Below are 19,995 nucleotides of genomic sequence, written 5' to 3' on the forward strand. Positions count from 1 at the left end.
ATAGGGCTTGAGCCACCTGCCATGTAAAAAACTTGACCCACCCTCAATGGTTCTGGAGTCACCAGGCCTTGTTGTGGCAAGATGCCAGCTCTGTACATCCTCCAGGGCTCCTGCCACCCAGGTCTCTGTCAGATGTCATCCCACAGGCCACTGCCTTCACTGGGACACCTGCCTCTGTAGACAAGACTGGTCATGGAAGCACCTAAATGTGGGAACCAAGGGGAAGCTGGGCAAGAAAAGGGAACTAAACAGGCTGGAGCCAGCTTAGAGACGGCATTGGCAGTGTGTCCTTACGGGAACTCCACTAACTACCCACAAAACCTTCCAATCTGAGGCACAAGCCTAAAGACCAGTGAGCATATGTCCCTGAAGGTAGCTTGTGTGTTTTCTCTGACACTCCATGAAGGGCAGTGGGGGTCATCTCTTGTGGCCCTGCTGCTGGAAGTCACTCTCACAACCAGGCCTTGGTTTTCCAACTAGCCACTGGTGCCCACAGTAGACTATAGGAAGTACTGTAAGTTTAGGACAGTCTCTGTGCTTAAAGAAATAAAATATACATAGGAAGCCATTATTGAGTGACAATCAATAATGTTGGATATTAACAGCACCGCAGCAGGGGGAATTTCAGCCCCGAGGGTGGGAGTGCCTACCTGAGCTCACGGCTCTGCCCTTCCCAAGAGGCTGTCCTGGTTGGGGAAGGCCCAGCCCGAGAATTCTGGGAAAGACACAGGAGCTAGACCATAGAGGGCCTGAAAGTCAGGCCAGAAAGTGTCCTCCCAGGCTGCAGGGACCTGCCAGGCCTTCTCCAGCTGAGCCCCATGACGCACTGGGAGGCAGCCTGCACTGTAGGAGGCTGTGCTGAGTAACTCAGACCAAGGCAATGCATGCTGTGAGAGGACAAGGAGACTTGCTAGCGACCTTGGTGGGTAAGGAGAGGACATAGTCTAAAGCCAAAGCCTGGGAGATTGGGAGGCTGCTCTCTGAAACTCATATCCCAATTTCTAGGACTGGGATAGTGCCCACTGGCTGGTACCAAGCCTGGCATGTGCATACAAACCTGGGTGAGGACCCCCAAATGGGACTCCTGTCCAGGCAGCGTGAAAAGAGGTAGGTGACAGCCACAGCTGCTCTCTCAAAGATGCGGGCTTGTGGCGAGATGGGTCAGATGGCAGACTGATAGCTCTGGTTAAAAGGCAGTGGGCAGACTGACTGGACATGCTGGAGAAGACGCCTGCACGCTGACTTCTGAGTTCTGCCCCTGGAGGAGCGCTGCCCTTGCACAGCAAGATTAGCTGTTATCCAATGTGAACTTGAAAAGGGAAAAGAAAACGATGTCTCTATCCACATTACATATTGTCGGTTAGATGACAAAGGAGGGATGTTCAAGGAAATGCTACTCTGGGCCTGGGGCTGTCAGCCCAGAAGACAGTATCTTCTGGTTCTTAAGTCTTGGGTTTTGAAAGATAAAATGGCTCAGGCATTGGCCTTACAGCAGCAACTGTAACAGAGTCCAATAAATTGTATCAAAGGCTCAGGTTTTTTGACCTCCAAAGTTTCTAGAAATTGGGTCTTTTGAAGCAGAATAAGATGAAGAGGCCAGGTATACTAGGACCTATACAATCCTCAAGGGCACCACCCCTCACTCTCACCTATGGGGCACAACCCTGACTGTGGTGTTGGGTCCAGGCAGCAAATATGACTTGAGAACTTACTGTGTGCCAAGCTGGGTGAGAGAAGCAGGAAAGACAAAGTTCTCCAGCAGGGAGGCCACCATCTACAGTGCTGCAGGGCTGCCCCGTGGCCCAGGAATGATAAGGGTACCTTTAAGGTGCAACCTTTGCCCTGGGGCAGGGTTGTTCCTTTTGATGGGTGAGTAGTGAGCACACTGGAAGTGACTTTGTGGGGCTGCCATCAGTCTGTCACCTCTTAGCTCCAGGGGCCCCATCATGATCCCCCTGCAACAGGTGGCATTCCTTCAGCCATTTCTCCCAGTGAGTGGGCACAGTGCTGAGCTTTGTCAGGACAGGGCACTGAGGATGAAGGGGCTCTGCTTCTAGCTGGGGGTCAGCACTGGGTGTGAGGATATCAGTGGATCTGTCCAAACATGGGCTCAGAACGCTGTCCCTCCAGCACCTTGCAGTCTTGGCCCAGCAATCACCTCCCACAGCCTTGCCTACGTGGAAACCCCATGCTCCAGAGGCCTCCTGCTTCTGCAGGCACCCCCACTCCCATGGGTGTAGCATGCCCTTGCCAACTGCTGCATTCCCATCTGCATCAGATAGGGGCCCGCTGCCTGCCCAGCAATCCAGACTGCCTCTGGCCGGGCCAGGCAGTGAACGTGTCTCTGTCCTGTGGGCTGAGCCCCACCTCCTCCAGTATTCATCCTCACCTGAGCACACTCCCTCAGCCCTAGAGAACCATATAGTTCCTTGTATCTTATAGGTACTCTCTCTTCTCATAGGTGATAATTCTATATATTGAACTTCCCTGGTTAGCCTACTGGGTGGTTCCTGTCTCCTGATGGTCCTAGAAGAATGGAAGACCTTGTCCAGCAGGCAAGGAAGGGAAGGCATATTCTGGAGGAAAGGGACATGGATTCTAAGGAGAGGCCTGTGCTATGAAGTCTGGGTGAGTCTGCTGTGCCAGGGTGCTCCCAGGGATGTGGAGTTGGTAGGTGGGTGGCGTGTGGTTACAAAGAAGGAAGGCTAAGCTGGCATGGGGGCAGGGCCTCTGAGCACTCCCACAAGACATTTGCTTCCTTGCACCTCAGTTTCCAAACCCATAGGACAGAGCTAATGCCCACTACTTCCAGGCCTGTGACACCGTGGGAGCTGTGGCAGCATGTCGAACACCTCTTACCGCACCTGATGCCCAGTTGGCACTCTAGACATAAGGGTCAAATATGAACTTACAGCTGTCTCAGGTGGCTGGAATAAGTTGACATAGCCTTCATTATTTTCTAGCACAACTCATTCCCTTTGGTTTTATAAACATATGGCTAAAACACCCCCCACACACACACACACACAAAATGCCTCTCTGGAGCATCCAGGTGTGAATTGTAACCCAGGGATTAAGAAAGACAGATGTCACCACATCCGCCTTACCTCATCTTCATTTTACCTTCACTGCCATCCACAGCCGCTTACTGAGCCACCACCCTGAAGTCAAATTTGTAAGCCTGTACTTCTCCCAGCAACCCCCATGGATCCTGAAGGTTTCGACTCAATGACCATTTTGGTCAGTAGGACTCTTCCATATGCATCCCTGGTTACCAGAGGTGTCGTGCCATCCAGAAAGCACCGATATCAGATGTTATATTGCACAGGTCCTGATCTTCAGCTTAAAAACTATGTATTCTGGCCAGGCATGGTGATTCATGACAGTAATCCTAGCACTCTGGGAGGCCGAGGCTGGCAGATTGCTTCAGCTCAGGAGTTTGACACCAGCCTACTAAAAATAGAAAAACTAGCTGGCATGGTGGTGGGTATCTATAGTCCTGGCTTCTTGGGAGGCTGAGGCAAGAGGATCACTAGAACCCAGGAGTTTGAGGATGCTGTGAGCTATGATGCCAGGGCACTCTACCCAGAGCAATTAGAGTGAGACAGTGTCTAAAAAAAAAAAGAAAGAAAAGGAAATATGTGTTCCCTGTGCATCGCCAAGGTTCATAGGATCAATAAGCAGCCTCCACAATACACTGCATGAAAAGTGTCCTTTGTCGGGAAGACACAACAGGCCTCTCAGGGCTTCACAGCTTCATAAGCCAGAGGAATGGAAATCCCTGATCATCAAGGAAGAAGGAAAGAAAAATCCTGGGTCCACAAGATTTGGGGCTGATTAGATTTGGGGTGAACTGGACTTTACTGTATATAACAAGGATTCCAGCAGCATAGAACTGCTGGGAATCGGAACACCCCATAACTGTGTATGTTCAGGGCTTTGGAGTTTTTGCTGACTCATATTTTTGATTGAGTGAATTGATCAAAAAGAACTGTTTAAGGCAGAGGAGGAACATTTTCTGTGATACTTCCAAGAAACTTTGTTGTCATGGGTGGATATATACAGTTTTAACAAATTTCACATTACCTACTGGAAATAACCCTCAGGCCATGACCGAAACCTACTAAGATCATAGACATTGCATTCCAGCTAAAAATTAGGAAGTAAAAATTCAACATATTCAACTGGTCAACCAAATAACAGCCCACTGGTTTGTCTAAAGAACCCAGGAAGGGAAGGGTGGGATGTGGGTGTTGGAGAAGCATGACCAACAATGGCCAGCAAAAGCCAGAGGGGACTACTGATACCCAGGGTCCGACCTTAGCCAAATTCAGCTCAGAGGGACTGCTAGAGCCACAGGACCCTCTGTAGTGTGGGAACCTCTCTCTATCTCGGCTGACCTGGTAAAACCGAGACTTCCATCCTCAGTGGCAGAAATACCTGGGCCTGCCCAGAACCTGCCATGGTGAGGCTGAGATGGCTGGTTGCTGAACCATCAGCTAGGATAGAGCCCGCACTCAGATGACACTGGCCTAACAGCAGTGAGGACACCATTTACCTGCCAGAACCCACCAATTATTCAAGGTGTTCTCACCATCAGTTGCAGTCATAAAGATAGCTTGCCAGCAATTGCCTCCATTTTTCCTCCTCCTAATCAGTCCTTGGGTGACATCTGTCCTCATTTCAATATTACTACAGCTGTCTCAATCAGAAATCAATTAGACAGCCTGGCAGTGGGGCTGCCAGTCTCAAGGGCCCCATCCTCCACCCCATATTCTAGACCCTAGCTCTGACTTTTTCTATAGCAAATAGAAATCTATTTGTGCCCCGAAAATGTCCTGCATTTGCCCTGCAATCTCCAAGACCACCAATTTGTTTAGAAAATAGAAAACATGCATGGGCCGTGCCTGTGGCTGAAAGAGTAGGGCGCCGACCCCACATACTGGAGGTAGCGGGTTCAAACCCAGCCCCAGCCAAAAACTGCAACCCCCCCCCAAAAAAAAACAGCACCAAATTGGTCAGTCTCATTCCTTTTGCATTTGTCATAGGATAAGTTGACAGTAATATAATGTTACTTGATTTTGCAAGGGACATTTTACAAAGCACCAAGAGAGTCCTTTTTCCCAGGGCAGTAATCACAGTCACAATTAGGCTAAAGCTAAGCTATCCTCATGGTTGAGCTCTCGGCAGAGTTAGTCTCCATTTCCACCTTAGATGAGAAGTCTTAGGTGAATTCCCCTACTCCAGTGTTGAAGAAGGCAGTTCACCAAATTGCCATGGATATCAAGTATTGAGTAAGCTTCTAGCATCTTAAACAGATTACTCCACAGCTGGATTAATCATGAGTAGAGGTGAATGAGTAATGCTTTTCTTTCTGATCAAATAATTCACTCTTGCTACCGTCCTATAATTTTGGTTTTTAATACTTTAACGAAATGAAATAGGTAATTTAAATAAAGGTAAATAAGAAAGATAAGGATGGCAGAGACTCTGTAAGCAGAATAAGTCTAGACTCCCAGGATCCCAAAAGGTCTCCAAGTCTGGAATTTTGAAGAGTGATTTGACCAAACCTAGGGAATTTCCTACTGCAAAGCTGATTCCTTGATTATGGCAGCTTCTGCCTTTGGACAAAGGTCCCACCTGCAAGCTGACAGGTACACAAGGAGCTTTGCCTATAGCAGCCCCACAGGGCCTTGCCACATGCATGTGGCTGAGGGAGAGGGCCCTGCTGCAGACTCTCAGGTTGTGGGGCCAGGTTGGTCCACGATCTGTCCTTTCAACAATCAGGGAGATCCCAGGTCAGAGGCACAGATTACCACCCTTTGTTCTAATTAGATTAAAACTAATGCCACAGATGCAAACACATTCTAGTCCCTTTCACACTAAACATTTGCAACTTTTCTTTGGTGACATTTTCTCCTTTAGGTATCAGATAGGATTTGACCTAATGTTTGATGATGGCTCATGTGCAGATGTAACTAGGCTCTCTTCAAAGATAAGTGCACGTGCTTGCCCCCATCCTGACAGCAAAGGACAGCATGATTCCTGGAAAAAGCCACGACAGTGCTCCCCTTAAGCCAAATTAAATCAAACATTGGTGCAAGGCCTACAGTAAAATATTATTCTGTTCTACTTTTCATACTGTCTGACCTAGTCCCTTAGCAACAGGACTGCGGCTAAACAAGGGCAGTTGCTTAAATAATTACATGCCCCATGTGAAGAGGCTAATCGTTTTAGTCTTGAAGTGTCAGTGATTCATAATTGTGGACCTTCGGTTTTGATTTGTATTCTTACTGAAAAGGTGGAGACAGGTCTGGCTCTGCCTGGCAACTGACAGGGGCAGGGTCTGGGGGCTGTTTGATGGTGTCATGTCGCCCCCTACTGGGTGCAGCTGCTTGCAGTGAAAAGGAAGGCAATAATCCAGGCCTCCTTCTCCACTTGGGTGGCCTGCTGAGGAGGGGTGACCAAGGCATCTACCCAGGCTGACCTGTCACAACTCTGTGCAGCCTACCAGCCTCTGGTGCTGGCCTGCTCACCCCCAATTAGCACAGCTGGTGAGTGATCAGACAGAAGACAGGGGGCCCCTGGCCCAGCTTCTGGGCTGTCTCCTCTTGTGTTCAGGATAGTTGTATGCCTGGCACATGTCAGTAAGTATTTGTTGAATAAATGGATAAAACTAGGGATGGACAGGACTCTGAAATTAGGTTCCAACTTTTCAGTTAAGTGTTTCTAATGAAACACAATAGATCGTTTCAGTTTGCCAAAGAATAGCTCTTGCTGTGATAATTTACTTCAGTGGCTTTAAAAAGGTTTCCCCTATGTCTCGTGTGAAGCAGCCAAACTTCCTCACTATGTTCAAACACCAAATTCATGACAGAATATTTCTGGCTATCAGGTAATAAGGACGAACTTTCTAACTGAAGGCCTTGTTTCCAGGTAAGACTGCAGCCCCGATAGCAGGTGCCTGGCCAGCACCTGAGCCCACACAGCCAGCTCCTGAAGGAGTGGACGCAGAGGGTGCTACCGGTGGCCTTTAAGAAGCTGTCACACATCTGGTGGCAGGGCTTTTTCCTTTTCCTAGTTTATAAAGACATGATTCTGATCGTTGTTCTAACCTGTTTGAGACTCAAGTCCATAAACCTTCCCACTTCCTAAAACCACTGAGGGAAAATCAGGTTGTCCAGGTGCCAGCTACCACCAATGCCGATGGCATATTTTTATTTTTTGAGTCATAGGGGAAAGTCCTCAGGGAGAAAAACTGTCTAAAAAACATGGTGCAGATTTTATAAATTCAGAGGATCCCCTGCCAGGATGACCTGTGGCACTGCAGCAGTTCTCTCCTGGGTGGAAGCCCCAGGGTGGATCAGGGCAGGGCCGCCTCCAGCCCTCAGCCCTTGGCTTCCTCTTGGTGGTGTCCACCAAGCGGACTTCTGCCTCAACCACAGAGCCCGAGTCGCTCCCTTCACCTGACATGGACCCATATCAACGGGGCTATGACCCCACCCTGAAATAACCCTGCTGGCTGATGGGCACTGGGGTCGGGGGTAGAGACAGTTCACTAGATCTAAAGCTCTTCAAGGGCAGACCTGGCCCCTTCTTTCTGGTTCTCCTTGCTGAAAGTGCCCAGGCTCCACCCAAAAGGGGCCACAAAAAGCTTGTTAGCTGATTTCTTTCTTGGGGCTTCTGCTTTCTAGGCCAAACTAGACCCAAAATGCAAAAGCAGCTTTGGACCACATACCCTTCCATAAACCCTACTGAGTGCTAAGGGGTACCTGGCCCCAGACCAGCTGCTGGGGGCACAGAGATGAGTGTCAGTCCTTGCCTCAGAAGTGTGGCATGGGAGGCAAGGTAGAGGATGAGAGGCGTGTTCTGCGTCCAGTCAAATGCAGTTGCCCTCAGTATCGGATGGGGATTGGTTCCAGAACCTCCACAGATACCAAAATCCTCGAATGCTCAAGTCTCTGATATAAAATGGCACGGTGTTTAAATATAACCTTTGCACGGTGTTTAAATATAACCTTCGCATTTAAAGTGTGCCCTCCTGCACACTTTAAATCTCTAGATTTCTTGCAATATTTAATGCAATGCCTGCACAGTACTGCACTCCTGTGGATTCGGTGTAGTACTCAGAATGTGGCAAATTCAAGTTTTGCTTTTTGGAACTTTGTGGTATTTTTTTTCCTGAATATTCTCAATCCATTGTTGGCTGACTCCATGGAGGAGGTGTACACGGCAGAACTGACTCTATCGGGTACTGTAAAAGACATCTGGTAGGTAAGGGGTCCGGCGGTGCAGAGAGAGATGAAGGGTTCAGGAAGGCTCCAAGAGGAGGCAACATGAGCTGGGCAGGAGGGGCAGGTCCAGATGGCCTGAGGCTTACCAGGGCTGGAGGTGACAGACATAGCCAGTCTCCCTGCTAGGCCCCCACCTGACAATTCAACATTGACAGAGGAGTAATCTGGAGACCTGAATGCAAAAGGAGAAACACATAGGGACTCGGAAGGCCCAATGGGTGAAGAATGGAGGGCCCAACTAACCTTCAGCGGCATGGGATCCGTGGGAAATGCAGACCTCAGGGTGAGGAGGAGGGAAGGCTGGAAGTAAGTCACCAAAATGGTCTGCATGACAGTCAGTGGCAGTAAAGGAAACATGAAAAAAGCAGCCTCAGGGTCTAGGTATGTATTTCTTCCTCCAAGGTATGGCACATAAATCAGGGTAAGTTATCAGGGCAGCTGAGAAGCTCTGAGGTGGAGAGCTTGCTGCAGTTTTGGTCACCTCATTAAAAGGACACAGGAGAGGATAATAATCCTAAGAAGGGAAGGATGGCTGGTGAATCTAAGGACTGGCATTGCAGGAGAGGGGAGGACTGGGCCAGGCCTCTGTGTATGGTGTGATCAGATCCAGGAGGCCCAGGAGTGCAGGGAAGGCTCCGAGGGGCAGTGGCAGTGACTCCACACTTAGAGGAGGTGTCTGGGGACAGCGGCCGCAGCTCGCCGGGTGTACGTTTACTGCTGCTACCTCAGGTGCTTTCCACTGTTATCTCATCCTTGCCTGCTTTACTCTGACACCCATGAAGGTGATTATCCTCATTTTCCAATGAGGAAACAGATACTCCAGGTGGGGAGGCAGCTTCACTAGGGTCCCCCTCTGCCAGCTCCCTGAAGCTTTGCACTTTATACCACACCCATCTCCCGGAGCCAGGGGAAGTCCAGAGCACTGGCAGGCAGCGCAGCCTCCTTACGGAGACCAGGCAAGCAGCGACACAGCCCTGGAAGGCCAGGCAAGGAAAGGCAGGGTGGCTGGAGTGGAAGAGCCACTCAGGGGTCACCCCAACACCAGTGAGAGCGATTGCAGAGGAAGGGCCACACTCCAGCTGAGATGTGAGCTGCCCCCATGCCTGCTTCAGGCCTGCTGGGAGTTCTTGACAGTGCACGGGCACCTGATGGGCTCCCCATTGGGATTCATAAAGATCCTGAGCCCTTCAGCCTTTCCCACATAGTTAGCGAATTAAAAAGCGATGTGCAAAGACCAGAGCAGGTGAAATACCACAGAAAATCTGTGTGAGGCAGCTCATGCAAGGCTACCTTTAGCACTGGACTCAAAAGATGACGTCAGTGATTCCTGATATCGTCTGAGGCCAAGAGAAAGAGGAAGGTAGAATGAGAGAAGGAGAAGCACTGAGACCCAGAAGGGTGTGGATGCAAGAGGGGAAGATGCCCCCTGGAAACAGCAGGGCCACGGCCATGTCCCCCGTGACATCTGCTGGGTGGGCAGGGCAGCCTTGGCCTCGGGCACGAGGGGTCCATGCTTGGTCCTGCTGGTGACTGCACCTCCCTGAGCCCCTAGATCACTGCACTGAACAGGCACGAAGGGAGCACCCTTTCATTTTGTACATGACATAACCGAAGCCAAATTTACCTCTCTTGTAAGGAGCAGAGCTAGGACTTGAACCCAGGTTTGCCAATTGGAAGCTCAAGGCCTCATTCACTAACCAGCAGCCAGCCAAGAACATGCATCCACTTTAGCTTTCAAATGCTGAGAAGCTAGACAGAGAAGTCATGTGTTCTGGAAAGCCTCCAGTTGTCCTGGGAGCCCAGCTGTGTATCTAAGGGGGTACTCGGGGGCACTGCCTGGTAAATGACGTGTTCTGACACCAAGGAGCCTCATGCCCCTGGGAGGCACTTACCCCTTCCATGGGCGCTATGAGCAGGTCATACAGGGCATGGAGAGGGGGCTTAGTGAACGAGCTCTGCCTCCTGGGAAGAGAGGAGGTCCCATCCTGGGTCGGCGACACAGCATGACTGCACAGGCTTGTCATGCTCTGGCAGCTCCTGGGGAGAGAAGGGCAGAGGGATCAATTAGGGCCTGTGTGGGCAGGAGGCAGGGTGGGGGAAGGGCTCACCACCATTGTTCTCAGCTGTGCTGCCCCACGGACAGTGGGGCATGAGGCTCCGCAGCAGTGCTGCCACCGGCCTCCCCGCTCTTCCCTTCAAGGTAATTTTCGTAGCAGAGTGAGCACCATCAGAAACCACAGAGTAAACCAGCTGCACATAACAGCTTACATGTCTATGGAGTTTTTGTACATAATCAAATGTCCCAGAGTGCTTTTCAAAGGATTTAATTATGTCCTGTGTGGAGTGACTGTGTGCAGGCAAACATGAGAACCATTAGGAATCAGTGCAGCCACCATGCTGGTGAGGATGGTGCCCCAGTGCCAACTAATTTATGGCAGGGGAGCCTCAGACAAGACAAAGAGTGTGTTGGCCCCAGCCTGGGCTCAGAGCAGCTGATGGGCACCCACCTGAGCCCTAGCACAGCAAAGCCTTGGAGGCCCCTGGCCCCACAGCTTGTCAGGTGGGGGTGCTGGGAGCTGCTGGCTGGGCAGTCCCTGCCCAGTGGGTCAGTCCATGGGTGGTTGGCTACGTTGTTTTGTTTTGCTTTTCAATTTCTGTTCCAATGTTTTTAGGTATAGTTTTATTAAATAAGAGGCATTTTCCCCAAGGACTCTAATTTTCATACTTCCAACATAGGATGAGAGCATCCACCCATCCATTCATTTAGAAAATGTTTCCTGAGCACTGGCTGTCTATCAGGCATGGGATATTCTTTGGAGACCTACAGAGGACAAAATGCACAGGTGAGCAGAGAAGAGGCACAGGCAGGGGAATCCTGTTTCCAATGTAGCTGTGAGGCTGACCACCTGTGTCCTCTCAGCACCTGCCCTATTGGCCCGGCCAGTCTCTCTGCACGATGATTAGACACTCAGAGACCTCTTAACCTTGATTTAGACACTGTGCACAGTTTTGGAGTTTCTGCTATGTATTCTAAGACCCCAAAGACGGTCCCTTAAACTAGATATACTGCTGAGCTCCAGTAGGAACTCTGGGCTGTTGGTAGGAACAGCACCTTGATTGTTGCCTAAGAAAACACCAGAAGGCTGCTTTCCCTCCTAGGCCAGCCCAGGAGCTGTGACATCAAAAGAAATGATTTGAAAGATTTGTTGATGCTTTCCAGGTATGGCTTCTACCCACAGCCCTCCATGCTTCAGCATGATCTCCACAATGTCCCACTTGACCTAAATTCTAGGGCCTTGCCGAGCCAAGCTCTGAGCATCCTCGCCCCCTAGCCTGCTGCCTGGGAGTGGAGAACAGAACAGCAGGACTCGGAGGGCTGGAGAAGCTGCTCTTGTCTGCTTCTTGGTCTTGCTCACTCTGTAAATGTGTAATTACAAGTGATGGGGGCTGCAGAGTGCCTTTGCCATCAGAGCCAGTGAAGCACAGATAACCCTGGAGTGACACTCAGAGGCTCACTTAATTCCGTGGAATACACTGCAAAGAGCAATTCTCCCCTGAAGGAGAGATTACCAAATTGCTCTCCAGAGGAGATGCTCTGGTGTGACACACAGTGTCTGTCACAGCACTGTTTGTTAACACACACACACACACACGTGCGCACGTGCACATTGTCAGCAGACAGGGAGTGTGCCTCTAAAGAGCCCACAGTGCCACGCAGACAGCAGGCAGGGCAGCAGGAGCCCCCAGTGTCTTGTTCCTGTGCAAGAGCTTCACAATGGCGACAGCACTGGGACTGTGGGCTCAGGTACCCCCACCTGAGGTACCTGGGTCACATCAATCCCGCCGAAGGTGTCCAAAGAGTGCCATGTCCCCAGACAATGCTGTAGCCCCAGATCTTCACAGCAACTGAGAGGGGTGCTCCACACACCCCAGGTCCCTCTTGCTCAGATCGAAAAAGGCCCCTTCTGGAGGAAGAGCACCCAGCTCTGGAAGCTCTTCGCAGCTTCCCACTGGGGTATAAGGAGACTATGATAGTCCTGGCTGCCCAGGGAGACACAGGGGCTCCTTCTGGTTGGTCTAAAGCTTGGCTACTTAGTCCAACCAATCAGAACCTAACCCCCAACCCATTTGACCCCTCTCTGAGGAACACAAAATGTCGGCCTGGGCAGTCCCTGGAGGCCGGGGTGGGCACCTCTGTTGCCGGTGCTGAGCAGCACAAGGAAGTTCCAGGAAGGGCTGAAGTCTGACACCAATTCAAAGAAAATGTCTGGAGGGAGGTGGTGGAATGTCAGCAGGGTTCGAATCTGGGTGTTGCTTTGTGGTCTGTAAGAAGGGGTGACGCTGCCTCAGGCAGGAGTATGAGGATCGGAGGGGATGGCTGCACAGTGTCGAGAACCAGCTGAGGCCTGGGAGGCTCAGCTAGACAGACAGAGTGTGTCTTTTCACTGAAAGCTGGGAGGGTTAGAGGTACCTAGAGGGGTCCAGCAGCATTAACCATCTCACATGTGAAACTGCCCGTAATGTGCCAGGCACAGTGGTCCACAAGGGGCCAGGCTGTGGATCCCTGCAGCAGGTGCCAACAGAGGTGAGGAGCACAGACGTACAAGTCCCTGACGCCAAATGCTGGTCACTGGAGCTAAGGAAAGACTTTGTGGAGAAGCACCATTTGATCTGGGCCACCAGAGAGGATTTGGAGTTAGCCTGCCTGGTGGACATTCTAAGCAGAGGAACAACATGAGCAAAGGCACAACTTTGGGAAATGGAGACTGGGGCAGTGCATGTGAGGGGCATGTGGACAGAGGGTCAGGGATGAGGGCTGGAGAAGAAAGTGGGCCCAGTGGCCAGGTTGGAGGGTCTGGGGTTATCTGTGGATAGAAGCAGGCCCGGTTGCCTCTTTAGACAACCAGGCTTGCCTGATCAAGCTTTTCCCAGTATGCTCCCAGGTCCTTTCTAGGAGAAGAGCAAAAGAAGCCCATCTATGTCCACATCTCTCTCTGAGAGCTTTCCCCCATCCTCCCAGGACTGTGCTGCACAGAGCAGCTATGATCAGACTTTATGTTAGCCTCACTAAAGGCCAACTTCAGTTGGGAAGCCAATCAGAAGTCTTGGCCAGAGCTGGTAAACATGCAGCTGTTAAAGGTACTTGTTTGATCTCGGGAGGTTTCCTAGGAGACCCTCTCTGACCATGTGGTATGTTTCCAGGCAGTGTAGATTATTCGAGAACCAGACCCTGATGGGATGGACAGGGCAGGCACCCTTGTCAGTGGAAGCCCACCACTAAACCTCAGCAAAGCCTCCCTGCCTGACATTTGACCTTGTTCTGCTCTTTCCAGGCTTCCAGGCTGCCTGTGCTCCACTGACGCTTGCTGACTTCTGCCCCTCTTATGGCCTGGAAACTCACAGACCAACTATCTCTGTAGCAACATCTCCTAGAACAGCTTTTCAATGGGGATTAGCCACCAGCCCGCAAGGCCTCCTGCACAGGTCAGGCAGAAAGCCCCCTGGGAACACCCCTCTGATCTGGGCTGCTCGTCAGTGAAGGGCACCTATCATAAGGGATATCCCTTTCAAAATGAAGATAAAAGCCCGGAAATAGTCCGTTAGTGGTTATATTATAAAACAACAAACAAACAAAAAACCAACCAACCTGAAACCATAATTTAAGGTCAAAGTAAAATCCATACAAGACCTTCTTCCAGGGCCAGAGGCACGTGCTGCTACCTACTTAGCCCCTGGCGATGGCTCCCCTGCCTGTCTGCACACACCTGTTCTTTTGCAACAGTCCAGGCAGCATCTGTCTCCAGCTTCTTCACACTGGTGGTCCAGCCTCACTCTGCCTCAACAGCAGCAGCATGTGGCTAATCCCCATTGGAAAGCTGTTCTAGCAGTGGCAGGCCCAGGGACAGAGAAATAGGGGGCACTATCAATGTCAAGAGGGACTGATAGTCCGTGGATTCTGGGAGTCTCCCAGAGGTGCAGGCATGGGGAGGGGCTCAGGCTGGGACTCATACTCCAGGACACTACCCCTTTCTGTACTGGTAGGCCTGAGGTTTTCTCACCTCTACAGTCCTTACTGCCATAGCTGCCTTGTGTAGATTGCTGTGAGCTGGTAAGGGTGAGCCCCTTGAAAGTTGGCACAGCTGTACGTGCCCCCGTGGTGAAGTGCAGTTTAGGGCCTCTGAGTCCCAGGTAGATGGCAGCAGGTCCCTGGGCTCTGAGTCCCAGGCGGGCAGATTGCTCACAGAGGCTGCCTCAGCTCCCTGGACTCTGAGATGAGAGGATAGTGCTTTCCAAGTACTTACTAGATTGGGAGCTTTGAAAGGGGGGTGGAAACATGCATCCTATGTGGTGGGAATGTGAGCCACCCCAGGGGCTGTGCTGCCCATTTAGGAATTTGGCCTAGAGGAGAGGACACAGCCAGTCCTGCACATCTGTCTCACTTAACAGGTTTGCTCCTTCTTCACAGAGGGGGAATCAAGGTTCAGAGAGGGCAAGAGATCTGCACAAAGCCACAAGGCAGCCATGGGTCAGGCCTCCCACTTGGTCAGGATGGGTATTTATTTATTTATTTATCATAGCTGTGTATATTAATATGATCATGGGGCACCATACACTTGGTTCATAGACCGTTTTTGCTGCACTTTGCCAGCCACCAAGTTCCTGAAGGTGGTGCTGACCACAGGCACCCCCTCCCAGGCTTCCCAGCGGCACCTCCCCGGAACTCCGGCAGGTGGCGCTAGATGCCTCTCCTCCCGGCCAGTCCGCTGACGGTGGGACCCAGTTGGGCTAATTGACAGCCTAGCTCTCAGCAGAGATCTTTGCACACAGCACTGTTTTCATTAGCTCATTCCTCAGATGATATTTATTAATTTACTTCTGCAGAAATATTCATTTTCTCGCAGCATGCAGTCTGTGTGGTGAGGTAGGAGAACTGAGGCCAGTGCTTGGTCTCTGCACATAAAGATGATAATGTGAAGAGCCCCGAGGGGGCAGAGGCAGCAGGGGTGTGGTTCCTGTCTCTGGAATGATGACAAACACTAGCTGGTCTGGGCTGCACTTGCTGTTGAATCTCCCCTTCAGGGAGGATGAAGCGATCTGTTCCTGAGGCAGGGGCGGATTGATTTGCAGCCGCAGAAGACAGCTGTATTGCGGCTGGTGGGCAGCCCACACCAAGGCTATGCCTGCCCAGGTGGGCTTCAGGTCCCCTGCCTCCCATCCGGGCTCGGCTTAGAGAGGGGTGTTAGTTCACAGTGCAGATAGGAGCAGGAGAGTCTCCTCACCCCAACACACACGTTGCTTTCTCGGGTTTTCATACTGGTGAAAGCGAAACCAACCACCTTTACTCGAGCCAAATGAACTCTTTCAGGAAGCTGGGATGGCTCCTTCCCTGCAAAGCCGGCATGCCCTGCCTTCTGGGGCAAGAGCTCACCTCAACCTCCTCTGCTCTGCGCCCCCTGAACTGGTTTCCAAGGCAGTATTTCTGCAGCAACCTGGGCTTGAGGAATCAGGTCATCCCACACCCCAGGTGCCAAACACAGCACTGCACTGTCCGTAAGAAAGTGTCTATACGGGCGGTGCCTGTGGCTCAGTTGGTAGGGCGCTGGCCCCATATACCGAGGGTGGCGGGTTCAAACCCGGCCCCGGCCAAACTGCAACCAAAAAAAAAAAAAATACCCGGGCGTTGTGGCAGGCGCCTGTAGTCCCAGCTACTCGGGAGGCTGAGGCAAGAGAATCGGGTAAGCCCAACAGTTGGAGGTTGCTGTGAGCTGTGTGAGGCCACGGCACTCTACCGAGGGCCATAAAGTGAGACTCTGTCTCTACAAAAACAAACAAACAAAAAAAAATAGCTGGGCGTTGTGGCAGGCGCTTGTAGTCCCAGCTACTTGGGAGGCTGAGGCAAGAGAATTGCCTAAGCCCAGGAGTTGGAGGTTGCTGTGAGCTATGATGCAACGGTACTCTACCCAGGGTGACAAAGTGAAACTCTGTCTCCAAAGGAAAAAAAAAAAAAAAAAGAAAGTGTCTATACGGTGTTAGCAGATGGAAACAAGGGGAGCAGGCTCCATTTTCCCTCAGGCGAGACTGAGAAGTGGGCTCTACCCAAGTAGGGGGGCAGCAGCCAGCCTGTCTCTGTAGGAAGGCTGCTCAGGAGGCTTAGAGGGAGGAACCAGCACACCAGAGCATGGGGCAGTCTCGGGTACTCTCAGAGACCAGTACTCTGAAACCACAGGCTGGGCGGGGGTGGCTACTATGTGTACATTAATCCACAGGCAGGTGGCCTGGGAGAGGCAGACTCTTGGTCTGAGGAGAGGCAGCTAGGAAGGGTGCCTGTGAAAAAAAGGGGCAAGCTAACCCAGGGAAGGCTTTGTTCCCCACAGCACCAAGGAGAAATGATGATTTTCAGTCGCCCATTCATCGCCTGCTCACTGAGGGCTGTCCAGATGGCTAGCCTGGGCCAGCTGCAGGGGAGATACAATGAACAGGGAAGTTTGGTGCTTGCCCTCCTGGCATTCACAATCTAATGAAAACCAAGCAAAGCCTGACAGCTGCTTGTACACACATGCTTGAATAAGCTTGGACACAGGCCCCAGAGCCAAGGCCTTCTTTGAGTGTCTTTTCCTCCTCCCTGTGCCTTCCAGGTCCTCAGGGGCTCAATTCCCAACCAGGAGCTTGGGTCCTTCTTGATCTATCTAGACATGGGCCAGGAACATTCACCCAGGGCACATTTGGCCATAACATACTGAGGATAAGGGGAAGGGTGGGGTAGGTAGGGAACGGATATGGGGCATCTTCTCAGGTAGCCCAGAGTTGGGCTGTAGTGTGTATATGTCATTTAAATCCTCTTTACTCCCAGGCCCACCACTGAAACTGATAAGTAAGCCTAGGTCAGGCAGTACTGTCCGGGGTAGGGTCCTAGTGCCCTGCGCAGACAGGTAGCAGGACGTGTGCAGCCTGGGGAGGCCTCTGTTCTCCAGGGAGCCCAAGGTCTAGTGGTGTTCAGCATCAGGCCCTGGACCCTCACCTCACTTGTGCCCTCTAGCTTGACCAACAGACACTACCCAAAGCATGTTTCCAGGGGCCATCTGTGAGCAGAGCCTGCCCCCAGGTGTACAGGGAGAAAGAAGGAGAGAAGAACAGCTTCCTCCACGGTCGTGGTTCATTCAGGGCCTGGCTGCCTTTCCCCAGCCCTGCCATTTCTCCTCTGATCAGACAGTGGTCCTCGCCTTCTCAGGATGTCTTTATCACACACTTTCACTCAGCTCACACCTGCACTCAGCTGCCCCTGGGGGACCCTGCCTCCGACCCTCACTCATTGTCACACTCACTCAGATGGCGCCTCCGGCCTCACCAGCGAGGACTGCACTTGCAGACAGCGAAGCCCTGGCCTATTGGGACTGTCCCCGACTCAGCCCTGACCAGGATGTTCCAAAACCACCTCTGGGGCCCTGAACTGAGCTGCATCTTCTGAGAGATAGGAGCTGGCCTGAAATTTGAACTTGAGTTTTAAAGTACCAAGAGAAAAATTAATTGGCAAATCCATTATATTCAATTAGCCAGAAATGCCTCAAATTCAATTAAAAAAAAAGGATTCTGAAACCATTCAGTGACTTCCCTCCTTGAACATCCTTATACAAAAGGTTGTCTCCTCTGGGAGGTGAACCTGTCAAATGCTACATTTTAAGTACTTATTCAGTAAGCTGCTGGCACTTTCTGCCTGTTCACCTTCTTAATTACCAAGCGCCTGTCTCCTCCTCAGGAGAAGAGCCACAGGCTGGGCAGACTCTGGCAGCAACCCTGCTCTCCCAGTGGCACCTGGCTCCTCTCAAGCCTAGGGATAAGACTGGTGATGCAAGTGGCCTCTCTCCCCTTGATCTTGAACTCTTGTGGACACATTAGGGTCGTGGTAGGGTTCCTGCCTAAGCTAAGGGCTGTGACACACACACCTCCACCAAGAGGGGCTCTCCTCCTGAAGGAGCCACAGCAGCAGGGGGTGATGCCTGGTCTCTACCCACTTGGGGCACTTTGCTATGGCCATCTGTTCTTTGCTGTCCCATGCATAAGGCTCTGCAGTTAAGCCTGCAGATGGTCACCGTGGAAGAACCTGATGCCCAGGCCACCCTTACACAGGCTCTTCCTCCTGCCCCCAGTCAGAGGTCAGAAGAGGCCTGAGGGGCAGGCTCAACACGTGCTCAAGGCAGGGAAGAAGAGACAATAATTCTGTGTGTGTAGCCTGCCCAGCTGATGCATGCCCACACTACAGCAAACCCCTTTCCAAAGGGTTCTGTACCCTCAGGCAATTTGTGGGTCCAAGCCAGTCCCCCCCACAACAGACCTCTGGGTCCTATTCAATAGTTCACAAAGAACCCCCAGAGTTGGATTAATCACAGTTGTCCAAAGACAGGATGTAGTAAGCTGCCTGTTTCTGAGGGAGTCCAGGCAAAGGCCAGGTGGATCACTTGGCAAGAGAGTTAGATAGGTGTGTGCGGGGAGGTGGAGCACTGTCTTTGGAGTCTGACAGGCCTGGATCCTAAAGCTGCCTCTGACCTTTTCTAGCTGTGGGACACGGGGCAACTAATTTACTTCTCGATGACTCAGTGTCATTAGTAACTCCACAGCTAACGCACATAAAGCACTCACCACCACACTGGGTGTTCGGCAACTAACCAATATACACTTCCTGAAACCATCGTTGTCTTTGTATTGCTGTTATTATGGTTATTTGATGTCTGTTTCATCTGTCCTTCCATCTTCCTGTAAGGGAGCAAATACCTGCATCTACTTAATGACAGGCATTGTCCTAGGCACTTTGGGGACCCAGAGTGAGCACACATGACCTGGCCTGGGCAAGTGTGCAGCCTGGGCAGTGAAAGGGCACACACACAGGTAATGAATACAAAGCAAACGGCAGTGGCTCCCTACCCAACAGATCAAGCACCGGGAAACTGCAGAGAAAGGAGAAACTATTCCCAGTCAGGGCAAGCCAAGATGGATTCATAAAAGACGCTGTGTTTGAGACGGCACTTCAGGGGGGAAGCTCTCTTTGGCCATGTCCTCATGCCCAACCAAAGCCTCTAAGGCAGCAGTTCTCAACCTGTGGGTCATGACCCCTTTGTAACAATGAAAATACATCCGGCGTATCAGATAGTTACGTTACGATTCATAACAGTAGCAAAATTACAATTATGAAGTAGCAATGAAAATAATTTTATGGTTGGGGGTCACCACCACATGAAGAACTATATTAAAGGGTCGTGGCGTTAGGAGGCATTAGGAAGGTTGAGAACCACTGCTCTAAGGTGTGAAAGGGCAGGTCCAAGGTTCCTGTGGGTTAGGACAGAGGGGGTGGGGACAATGTCACAGGAGATGGAAAGGACGGCAAGGTGGAATTATGAAGGACTCAAATGCCAAGCTCTACACTTCAACTTGACTCCCATGCAGAGAGTGATGTCAGAAGATCTGCAGTCCAGACAGAGGGGAAGGCAGTGATGACCATTGCATACCTCAAGAGGTTGGTAACGGGGTCAGTGTGGGGGATCAGGTCATACCCAGCGAGGGCCAGATCTCACCCTGTCTCTTACAAGTGGGGAGACTTGGGCGATTAACCTTGCTGAGCATCAGCAGCCTTGTGAGGCTATCCCTGGGATTACATTAAATAATTTCATGGCAAAAGTGAGTGCTCAAGGAACAGCCATGGCAATGGGAA

The 19,995-nt window shown here is 51.3% G+C and overlaps 1 protein-coding gene across 1 annotated transcript in view; it reads right to left on the reverse strand.

Annotated features, from left to right (window-relative positions):
* The window catches only part of LOC128584488 (tetratricopeptide repeat protein 28-like), a 45,758-nt gene that overhangs the window by 19,497 nt on the left and 6,266 nt on the right, over window positions 1-19,995 (reverse strand). Inside the window, 1 exon segment of the mRNA XM_053589412.1 lies at window positions 10,187-10,331. Coding sequence (XP_053445387.1) covers window positions 10,187-10,331 — 145 coding nt within the window.

Source organism: Nycticebus coucang, chromosome 4 (genome assembly GCF_027406575.1).
Source record: "Nycticebus coucang isolate mNycCou1 chromosome 4, mNycCou1.pri, whole genome shotgun sequence".
In the NCBI taxonomy this organism is placed as follows: domain Eukaryota; kingdom Metazoa; phylum Chordata; class Mammalia; order Primates; family Lorisidae; genus Nycticebus; species Nycticebus coucang.